The sequence below is a fragment of the Tupaia chinensis genome, unplaced genomic scaffold, assembly GCF_000334495.1.
Source record: "Tupaia chinensis unplaced genomic scaffold, TupChi_1.0 Scaffold000465_1, whole genome shotgun sequence".
NCBI classification, from domain to species: domain Eukaryota; kingdom Metazoa; phylum Chordata; class Mammalia; order Scandentia; family Tupaiidae; genus Tupaia; species Tupaia belangeri.
The window spans coordinates 703,330-713,994 of record NW_006159974.1 but is presented as its reverse complement, the minus strand read 5'-3'; the positions used below and the strand labels follow the sequence as shown (position 1 = coordinate 713,994).

At 57.0% G+C, this 10,665-nt stretch overlaps 1 protein-coding gene across 2 annotated transcripts in view; it reads right to left on the bottom strand.

Annotated features, from left to right (window-relative positions):
* The window catches only part of RASA4B (RAS p21 protein activator 4B), a 28,379-nt gene extending 21,801 nt beyond the window's left edge, over positions 1 to 6,578 (bottom strand). The window contains exons 1-2 of one of the 2 annotated variants that reach the window (XM_006155652.2): positions 6,397 to 6,578; positions 1,049 to 1,105 (exon numbers count right to left, since the gene is read on the bottom strand). In XM_006155652.2, the coding sequence (XP_006155714.1) occupies positions 1,049 to 1,105; positions 6,397 to 6,461 (122 nt within the window). In that variant the 5' untranslated portion in view covers positions 6,462 to 6,578. The remainder of the gene's footprint in view (positions 1 to 1,048; positions 1,106 to 6,396) is intronic. The other variant, XM_027774655.1, reaches the window with a different exon arrangement.
* Positions 6,579 to 10,665: the final 4,087 nt, after the last annotated feature.

Here is a 10,665-nt window from a genome sequence, read left to right as displayed (position 1 = left end):
TCAGCAGGACAGCTGCAGAGCTGGGACCCCACGCCTGAACTCCCAGCCTCACCCAGCTCTGGCCAAACTTCCCAGGGTCAGAGCTGTCAACAAAGGGGACTCAGTGGGGAAACGGAACCCACAGGGGCCCGGATGAAGGCTCAGAGGATCGCCCTCCTCCCAAAGACCTCACACAGACCATTTGCACTTCGGGGGCCTCAGTTTCCCTGTCTGTCCTGAGGTGATCAGAGCCATCCCGTCCCTCTCCTTGGTTTGTCCAGGGTTTGGAGAGAGTCTGGAGAAAGCTGGGACCCTGCTTTAAGGGGAAGACCAGAGAGTCTGGTGGCCTGGGTAGGGGTCAGCAAGGGGCACTCAGTGGGGTGGAATGGCAGGGTGGCTCTGGCTGGAACTTGGAGGCAGGGGCCTGGATGAGGCAGGGGAGAGGACCCTGCCCACAGACCATGGGCACCATGGAGGAAGTGGCAACCAGGAGAAGTGGCCCTTTTGGGCAGAGGCCAGGGACGCCCAATCTGGAGAAGAGCAGTCTCTCTGGGGACAGTCACCGGGATTCTCTCAGGGTGAGAAAGGACCGGAAATGAAGAAGCTCAGCTCTGCGATTGGCCAGATTTGAGCTCTGGTCTGGCTTTGCTGTTCAGGAGGTATGTGACCTTGGGCAAGTTCCTGAGTCTCTCTGAGCCTGTAAGTGGGAGCTAATGTGGTATCGAGCGCGTTGTAAGAGTTAAAAAGGCTGGAGAGGGCACGGGGCCTGGCAGGAATAGTGCTCCATTAAATGATGCTGCTGTGAGCGAGTAGCAGCACCCGTCTCTCCTGGGGGCTGCAGAGATCGTAAATAGGAACAGAGGCAGGTGAGACGCCTGTGCCACGTGCCTGCCGACAGCAGACAATCCCGGCAAGAGGAGTAACAGGTAGGTCTCTCTCACCTCCTAAACAGACTGTCAGGGCCCCAGGGGCTAAAGTGCTCCAAGCCCTCTCCCAGGTCCATTTTGGGAGGAGCGGATGCTGGGTGAGGGGGCTCGGCCCGCCCTCAGTCCTGGGGAGTGAGCAGTACCTGATGATGGGCTCATTGTCCACCTTCACGATGCAGTAGGGGTCACTGCTGCCAGTGCTGCAAGACAGGCCGGGGAGGAGGGTGTTGGTGGGCAGGCCAACTGCAGGAGGGGCCAAGGGCAGCACCTTCCCAGCACCCCTCCCTCTGCCAGGGGTCCTCAGTGACCTGAGGACAGAGGGCGTAAGGGCTAAAGCACCCGTCCTGGGCTGGAGCCTAAAGGCTCCTCTGTCCAAGCTAGAACATGTGCCCCCTGGCTGGCTTAGCTCAGTGGCAACGTGTCATAGTCCAAGCGATGCAGGATCCATAGGGAAAACTGTAGGTTTGGTTCCCTGGTCAACCTGTACATGCCAGGAGCATGCGCCCACGATGCCAGCTGGCGGGGAAAGTTGGGGGGAATGTGGCATGAGACCCTGTCGTGGTGCTTGCCTTTCCCTCTCTTTCTCTCTCCGTCTCATGAAAATATATAAATAAATAACTTCAAACAACAGCAAAACATGTGGCCATCCTCAACCTAGAAGGGAGTTAGTGAGGAAAAGGCAGGAACCCACCCCAAGGCTCCCCTTCCGCGTGCAGGGCTGGGCGAGGGGCACTGCTCACGGCTCCTCCTTCCTGCCGACTCCTACCTCCCACTCCAGCCTTTCCCCCAAACAGGGTCCAACCAATAGCCCCTGCCCTCAACACCGGGGTCGAGTCCCTTCCTCTCCCTTGACTTTCGCTCCTACTGTCGGCGTGTCCCTCCTGCCGGACCGAATTCAACGCCTTCCTCTAACAGCCCACCTCCCCGCAGAAACAGGAGTAAGGTCTCCCCAGTTCACACTACCTGCCCCTCCGAATTATGTTTCCTTTCATCCCAGTACCGTTAGTGATGTAGGAAGGGGGGTCTTCAGAAAGTGTGTGAAAAGTACGTATCAGGGTCAGCCCGTGTTCTGGACAAGGCGGCTAGGAAAACAAGCCAGGCCGTGTGCGTGCGTGCATGCCCCAAATACCGAGAGCAGAAAGCAGGAAAAGGGGTTGTGGTACGGCCCTCCCCCTGGGGTGGAGGGTGATTTCTCACTTTCTCTGGAAAACACATGTGCCCTACAGCAAAACTAAAAAAAAAAAAAAAAAAAATTCAAGGCGAGTGCACATTATGAAAAACTGTGCATAGACTTCAATTTTCTTTGCACCAAAATGAACTCTTCCTTCAATTCCACTTTATTCGTGAACTTTATGAAGCTCCCTCCTACTATCAGCTGCCTCCTGCATCCCACTATGAGCTCCCTACAGGTGGGGGTGACTTCTGTGTCCCAGGGACCGGGTCAGGGCTTGGCACAAGACAGAGGGCCCATAAGCGTTTCCTGAATGGATGGATGGATGGATGAGTGAGTGAATAAGTGAATGAATGAAAAAATGTAAGAACCTGCCCTCCAGAGTTCCCAGCCATCAGGGAAAGGACAGGGGAAGGCAGACTGGGGCAATTTCACGTCTTAGGTTGGTGGGGGATCCTGGGACTTAGAATGGTCTCCAGCAAGGCCCCAGGTTGGTCCTGAGCAAAAAGGGGTCCTGGTGGGTGCTCAGGACTATCTCTGCAACTGCTCCTCTGGCCTGGCCTGCCATCCATAAATAGGAAGTATAATTTACATGACCGTGGCTGGGGAATTCCAAGCTCTGCTTCCTTTCTCAAAATGTTCTCTTCCTTTCAGCCCAGGAAGCCACTGGGAGCAAACCACTCCAGCAGCCAGTGGCAATCCACTCCAGCGGCTCTCTGCCATGGACAGGAAATGTCTGCCAGGACTTGGTTTTCCCACCTGCAGAGCAGGAGCCCCAGCTCACGAAGTGGCTGCCCTGGGTCCAAGCTGGTACGAGCAAGTCAGCCTTGGAGGTGTTCAGTGCAGTTAGCACTGCCTGAGACTCGTTCTCTCCAAACCCAGCCATCATTCAAGGACCTCCGCCTTCAGGGAAGCCCCTGTGAACACCTCAGAGTGCATCCCACCAGCCCAAAGCCAGGGGCCTCCAGGCCTCAAGCTACTGGGCCCCTGTGTGCCCAGAACCTGGGCTGGGCTGCGGGACTCAGGAACTGTGCATGAATGTGTGCACAAGGAACTCAGAGGAAGCGGTGGGAGGTCCACGCTGCTGAGGCGACAGGGGACCTCTTGGACCTGTCCCCCAGCAGGGGGCCCCCTGTGCTCTGCTACTGCCTCCTGACCTAGAGGCAGGGAACCCCTTGTTCATCACTGTGGGCCCAGCACCACCCACTGCTCAGCTCTCAGTGAGTGCATGCATGCATCGGGGCTTATGGCATAGACAGGACGGCTGGGGTAGGCAAAGGCCCAGCGACAGGAACAGAACCCAGGTGTGCAGCGACAGTGATGAGCTTGGTGGCTGGAAGGAGTGGGAAGCGGACAATGTCAAGGCAGACTGAGTTCAGGATTAAGGATGCGGGCCCAAGCTGGTGCCTGGTCTGCCCAGTGCCCGCTCCCCTAGGGAGCTCCTGGGCCGGTCCCCACTCCCACTTCTCCTTCCTCAAAACAGTTGCCACTAGCCCTGTCTGACTACTTGCGGGGCCTCTATATTTAGGGCCTTGGCAGTTTCAAGGCTGTGGAAAGGGGGGAGGATCAGAGCAAACCCTGAAATAGCCCTGGGCTTGTCCCCAGGGCCAGTGGCCGTGGGAGCCAGCAGGTCACTGGTCACCGTGAGCCCCGGCTCCCGCCAGTTGACACAGGTACCCAGCGATGGGAGGCATGGGAACGAGCATGGCAAAAGCAGCAGGCTCTTGAAGTCGCTGGTGAAGGGGTGCACAGCTGTGCCCTGCGCCCTGAAGGGGAATAAAAACCCATGACAGGAAGTGGCAGCTGTGTAAAACTGGCTCCCTCCAAGAAGCGTCTCAGCCAAGAAGGGCCATTTTGAGTGGTGGTAAGCTTCCCATCCTTGGAAGTATGCAAGCCTCTGCTGGAGGGGATGCTGCCCGGGAGACAGGCTGGGGGCTGGTGAGGCACGGGGAGGTGGGTTCACCACCCATCTGCCTGTGGTCAGTAATGCTCCCCGCAGTCCCTGCAGCCAGATGCCCTGCATGGATTTTGCAAAGCTCAGACCCACTGAGCCCCATGGCAATGTGGCAACCTAGGTTGGACCGGAATTCCTGGCCTATGGCCAAGAAACTGTGGGTCTGAATCCTGCCTACCAACCTGCTGTGTAATCCTGGCAAACAACTTCTGCATCCCGAGCTTCAATTCCCCACCTGCAAACTGAGAATATCTACCCTACAGCGTTAATAAGAGGATTAAACGGGAAGATCTTCAGCACCTCCAATTCTCCCCTATCATGGACCAGGTATCCCTGGGCACCTGCCCTCAGTCAGGGATCCCCTGAAGGGTGACTACTACCCTTCGGCTGACCCACAAGGCAGAAGGCAAGAACAGGGGCCATGTCCCTGCCCAAGAGCACTAGGAAAGCCCGAGAAGTGTGTGAGGGGTCCTGAAGGATGAGCAGGAGTTATCTGGAGGACTCTCAAGGGGGGTGCTTGGAGGCAGAGGGCCCACATGTGTGAAGGCTGGGTTGTGAAGGGCAGTAGCCCAGATGGGTCAGCGCTGTGCACAACAGCCACCTTGGGGAAGGCAGGGGTGGGTGCGTGAAGAGAGTGGGTGGGAGGAGGGCAGACAGGGGACAAGGTGAGGAAAGAGGTTCAGGGAGCAGAACCGACAGGACATGGTGGTGCCTCCCTGGGGGATGGAAGAATCTCACCCAGAATCTCACCCTGGCCTGGGCAGAGGCGAGGCTGGGCAGTGAACCAGGCACCTGGGCTCCCAGGTAGGGACAGCCCAAGCACTTCGCCATCCTGCGCTGGTGAGAGCCTGGAGCAGGCGCTGGGGCCAGATGTTGTCGGTATGGGGAGGGAGGCGACAGACGGGGCTGCCCCTCCCAGCGCCATCAGCCAGAGGAGGCCCAGATGACCTAGTTACCAGTGCCAGTGTATGCGCATTGGGGGGTGGGGGTTTAGAGGTGGGGCCAGGGGCTGAGACCTCTCAGAACTCATCTGCCTCCCCACCCCCGAAGAGACTCATTCCAGGCTCCGGCTCCACCTTCCCCCAAGCACAGAAACCCACCTGGAGATCACCCAGCCCCCCTCCCTTGCCCATCACCATGGCAACCGCTGAGCTCGGCCTCCTCAGGCCCAGGGGGCCTTGAACTGGAACTGCTCCTGGCGCAGAGCTTGCTGGGAAGCTCAAGGGGGGCCACTGTGCAGGAGCTATGCCTCCCCTTGCCATCTCTCTGCATCCGGGAGCCTGCTGAGGAGCCCCAGGGGCAGGGAGGCTCCAATGGGGCAGACTTTGGACCCTGGGCCTCCTCCCAGCTCCCGTTCTCCACCCCTGCTTCCAGGCTGCCAGCGCCCCCTCCAGCTATGTGCTTTCCACCTCTCCTTCTAGGAGTTCCCGCCTCTGTTTTACAGAAGGAGAAACTGAGGCTTCAGGGAACAGAAATGCCTAAGGTTGCACTTGAGGGAGCTGGTGGCAGGGCCAACATGGGGAACCAGGAGCCGGACAACTCAGCCCTGGGACACACTGGAAGGGGAGACAATGCCCCTGAGACCTCCTCGGATTCGGGCAGGACCAGGGAACACGGGATATGTCAGCGCCTGTTAGGAGCCCTTGACAGCAGACCTTGCTCTGCCACTGGGAGACAGAAACTCAGCCTCCCAGCCTCTGTTTCCTCATCTGTAAACTGGGATGAGAAGCCTTACCGGGTGGTTGTGGGAATTAAAGCGAAGGCTCAGGTACAGTGAGGGCACAAGAGGTGGCTACTTCCAGGTCACAGCCCCCCTCATCTTGCACAGGTCCTGCCTCCTAACCTGCACCCCATTCTTCAGACCAGTCCCTTCATGCCCAAGTGCACAGCAAGAAGCACGGGGACAGTCCCGGGGCCCCAGCACGTGTTTCGGTGCACACCTGGGGTACTCAGGGCTCCGGAACTACTGAGGAAGACCTCTAGTTTCTAGAGAAGCACTCCCAATCCCTCCAGCCACAGCACCCGCAGGTCACCACGAAGTCTTCCCTAAAACGTCTCCCCCCTGCACCAGCTCCTGCCCTGACACAGCCCCTTCCCCTGTGAGCTGTAGTTCTCTCCCTTGCAGATCCGCTCCCCCGCCAAGTCCCCAGAGCTGACTTCCCCTCTGGTCATCCCCTGTCCATTGCTCGCAGCAAATCTTACTGTCCCCATTTCCCCTGCCAGCCCCCTACCACAGCCACACTCGCCACACCCTCCCGCTGCTCTACTTTGGGGCGCGTCATGCGGTCCCAGGAAAGGTCAGACGTAAAGAGGACAGCGCCCTTCCTCCGAAAGTTCGGGATCCCCCAAACCCCAACCCAGCTCACATGTCCTTGGCGGGCAGGTTCTTCCCCTCCACGATGCGGATGGACAGCGAGCTACGCTTGGCCATCGCGAATTCGCCACCCCGGGTCCCGGCCAGGGGGAGTCGGACAACAGGGTCCTGGGCAGCGGGAGGCCAGCGGGCGGGAGCTGGACTGGGCGCTGGACTAGGAGCCTCAGGGGGCGGGCCGCGCCGGGCCAGGGAGGGGACCGCGGGGGCGGGGGAACCGCTTCCACTTCATTCACCCCCGCCCCCGTCCCACGTGCGGGGGACACTGCGCGCGGGTGGGCCAATCAGCGGCCGGGGTTCCCCGGGGTGGGGTGGAGCTGGCCCGGGCCGTGGTGCTCATTGGCCGCCTGAGGCAGGGGAGAGGAGGGACCTGCGCGGTGGCGCCGACTCCCCGGAGGCTCCGGGCCAGCTGGAGGGCGAAGTGGACTGGTGGTGGAGGGCGCTGCTGGAGGCTAGGGTTGACAATTGTCCCCGGATGGTCTGAGCTGCGGGCGCGTGTGGGCTGCGGACGTGGTCTGGGAGTACCTGGACGGTGCGAGGGGTGAATCTGACGGTGCGCAGGGGAACACGCTGGCCGCAGGGAGTGCGAGGAGAAGGCACGTACCTGCCTCACCGGGACTCTTCTGGCCACCGAGTCTGACGCGTGGGAGGCCCTGCATAGGTGTGAGTTGAATGAAAAAGCGATAGGAAGAACTTAGCAAGCGACACGGATGCTGCCTGGACCCAGAGGAAGAGGCGAGAGCTAGGGCAGCCCAGAGGTTTTGGGAAACTGCATTAGAATTTGAAAGACCTATTTTTAGTTCCCAAATATCCCTTCATTTTCTCCTGCATCTCACTACAGTGGGAAGGTGGATAAGACTTTTGGCCTACCAGAGGGAAGATTACCTGCTGGAGGTGGGTAGATCACATGGTGGTCCGAGGCAGGGCCAGGTCTCCCCAGTACTTTGTGACAGCAAGGTGTTTTCACTGGGGCGTGATCCTTCTCCAGACCCCCCCCACCCCCAGAGCTGAGTTACTAGAATTGCCCACCTCTGTAGTTCAGGCTTTAGGCTGGTGACTATCCCTGGCTGGCTCCCGACTGGTGCAGGCATGACTGCAGACTAGGGTGCCAGAGCCAGCCTATCCACTCCCTTGCAGCGACCCTGGACTGCTTCCTGAGCTTCTATGATCTGGTTCCATTTGATCACCTGCAAAGAGGTGATGAAACAGACACCTGCCCGAGGTATGCAGGATATCGTGTGAGGGCGTCTAGCACAGATTCTAGTTTCTGTTATGTTCTCTTTTCCTGTTTTGTTACTTGTATGCTACATGCATATTTTACCAAATTCAAAAGATATTAAAAGTTTGCAATGCTTACAACGTAAAGTGAGTCTTCTCTGCCAGCCACACACTTTTCCTTCTCTGAGGTATCTACAGTTCCCAGTTCCTTGTGGACTGCTCTGGAAACAGTCTCTGCCTGTAAGTCATTGGCAGATTCATATGTAGGTTTTTCCTTCATACAGAAAGAATCTTACCATTTACACTTACAGTCCCACTTTCATCTTGGAGCGCCACTGTGCACATCTGTCCGTGAGGGCATCTTGGTTTTCTTGGCTGTGGTGATGGACCGTCATCTCTCTGACAACTTCACATCCCCGTTAGTGGCCATTGTTGCCATCATTTGCTTTCTCCAGGCAATTGGGTGGTGCACACGTTTTGCAGGTGTGCAAACGTAGCTGGGATGAATCACCACGCCAGAAGACACATGCAGGACATCCATAGGATCTGCTTTGCTTCCTGAGGCAGTGGTTGTTCCCGTGTGTACAAGTGCCGGAGAGTGATGACTCCCCCATGTCTCATAGCCCCCCTGTTACCAATTTTGTGATCTTCATGGGCCTAGATATTAAATTTTGTACTTTATAATTGCTTTGGATTCAGTATTGCATATTTATTACTGTTCTATTCACTTTTTCTGATTACTTTTAAAGAATTATTCGTTTAATTCTTTGTTTGTTTGTTTTTCGTTATAGGGCACATGTACTCACCAGAGAGAGACGAGAGAGAGAGAGAGAGAGAGAGCAAAAATGAAAAAGCAAACCACCAGGCTCGGGACTCGAACGGTGGTCAACCGTGTGGGAGTCCAGTGCCTTAACTACCGTGCCATCTGCTGGCCCCTCTCGTTCTGATTTTTTAAAGTTTATTTATTCTGTGAATGAGAGCGAGAGAGTGCTCTCAACAGGATCCTGGCATTGCTATCCACCCCCAGCCATCAGCCAGTCCTGATCATGGGCAAGCATGTGCCTGGCATACTCAGGAGGTCTCTGAACTGGGAACATTCCCATGGGCACTGCCTTGCAGAGGCATCATGTTTTATCATTATGTCACTGTACAGCCCCTTATGGCTCTTTATTTCTTTTTTTAAAATTTGCTATAAGGTGTGCACGCTCACCAGAGAGACAAGAAAATGAGAAATCACCCCCGTGGGGAGATGGTCATGCCTCAATCCCTTCTCCCTCTCTTTTCCTCTCAGGATTTTGGGCATGCACGCTCACATGCCCAGTGTGGTTTTCAGCCTGCCAGGTCCAGGACTCGAACTGCATAGTTGGTCATGTGGGATCCAGCCATAAGGTGGATCACCAGCTGGTCCCATTTTTTTTTTAATTGCCAGAGGGCACATGTGCTCACCAGAGAGATGAAGCACCCCAAGTAGGGTACGGTCACACTGCAACCCTTCCTCCTCCATGTTTCCGTCCACTCAGAATTTTAGGCATACACACATGCATCCCCAGCACGTTTTTCAAGCCACCAGGGTTGGCCACGTGGGATCCAACTCTCTATGTGCAGCTGTTAACCGCTGTTCTATAGGGCCATGTCAGCCATCTTTGATTATTGAGATATGCTCCATCTGCCTCACTATCCCCCATGCTGCCACCCTCTACACCCCCACCCTTGGGTTTGGGCTAAGCCCCTCGGCGGGTACAAAGAAGCTGTGTTGGCTTCTGGGTAGAGTGGAGATGGACTTCCCAACATCTAGCTGCTTCTGAGGCCTGGTTGGTGGTGGTGGGCAGAGAAGGCCTCTGCCAAGTTCAGTCTTCAGGTTGTTGCAGCTAATCCCTTCACCCGCCTGGGGAAGCACCACCACCACACACAGCCAGGCTAACCTAGGGAGCCCAGACTGGGCTTTTCCCACCTGGGCTCTCGTTTGCCACAGGACCCCTGCTTACTCACTGTTGGGCCTTAGAAGTTCACCTTCTTCTCTGCTAATCTCCAAATTACTCTAGTTGTAAGCCAGGCCTGGCCTCCCACCCAACTGAGCCTCCAGAGTGGCTCCTGGGGCTTAAATCATGGCTGTTCTCCCCAGAGCAGTCCCATTAGCACAGCCCTCCCACCCCAGCCTGGAGCCTGCTCTGCTCCAAGCCAGGTTCTCCTCCCTCCCTGACCTGGTCATTGTCCCCTAGATAGCCTCTACCTTGTCACAAACCCTTCTGAAGTGTACCTCCCTGCAGTGGGCCTGGGCTCTGCTGTGGGCTCTGAGCAGACCCTCCCTCTGGGCAGTAGACCCTCAAAGGTGCCACCACAATCGCCTTGGGTTTGTTTAAACGCACTTCCTGCTTTGGGTCCCAAGCAGCTGCTGAAATCAGCACTGACCAGTGACTACTGAGGGGGTCACAAGTCCACTGGAGGGGCCAGAGAACCAGACCCAAAGGCCACACATGAGCAGGAACAATGCCCAAATCACATCCCAGAAGTGACCCACACACACACCAGCTTTGGCCCTCGACCTTCATCCTGCACCATACTGGCTGGGCCCTGCTGCTCCAGAGGCTGCTCTCTGCGCCCCCTCGTCACAGCCCACAGCCAGGCTGGGGAAGCCGTGAGGGGTTGGCAGCATCTGTGCAGGATGGGGGAGAGAGGGAGGAGGTCCCCACAGGCGGTGGAGGTTCCTGTGCTGAGCAGTCCAATCAGTGAGTGACGATAGTCCCCAAGCACCATGTGAGTCTCTCCGAATCACACCTGAACTCCAGGCACCCACGTAGTTTTCTCACGACAACCTATGCCATGGTACTGTCACCCCAATTCCCTGAGAATCCTATGACATGTCTGGCATTCTGCCAGACATTCTGCTTCAGGAGGAAGGGGAGTCTTCATGCCTGGAGCCACCAGGCGGTTCTCAGGCTTGCCTTTGTCACCTGCCATTCTGCTGGCCCCCCAGCCTCTGAAGACACCTGAAACCCCTCTGTGTATTGCTTTGTCTCTCGCCCTGTGGCCTGAAGACACAGCCTGG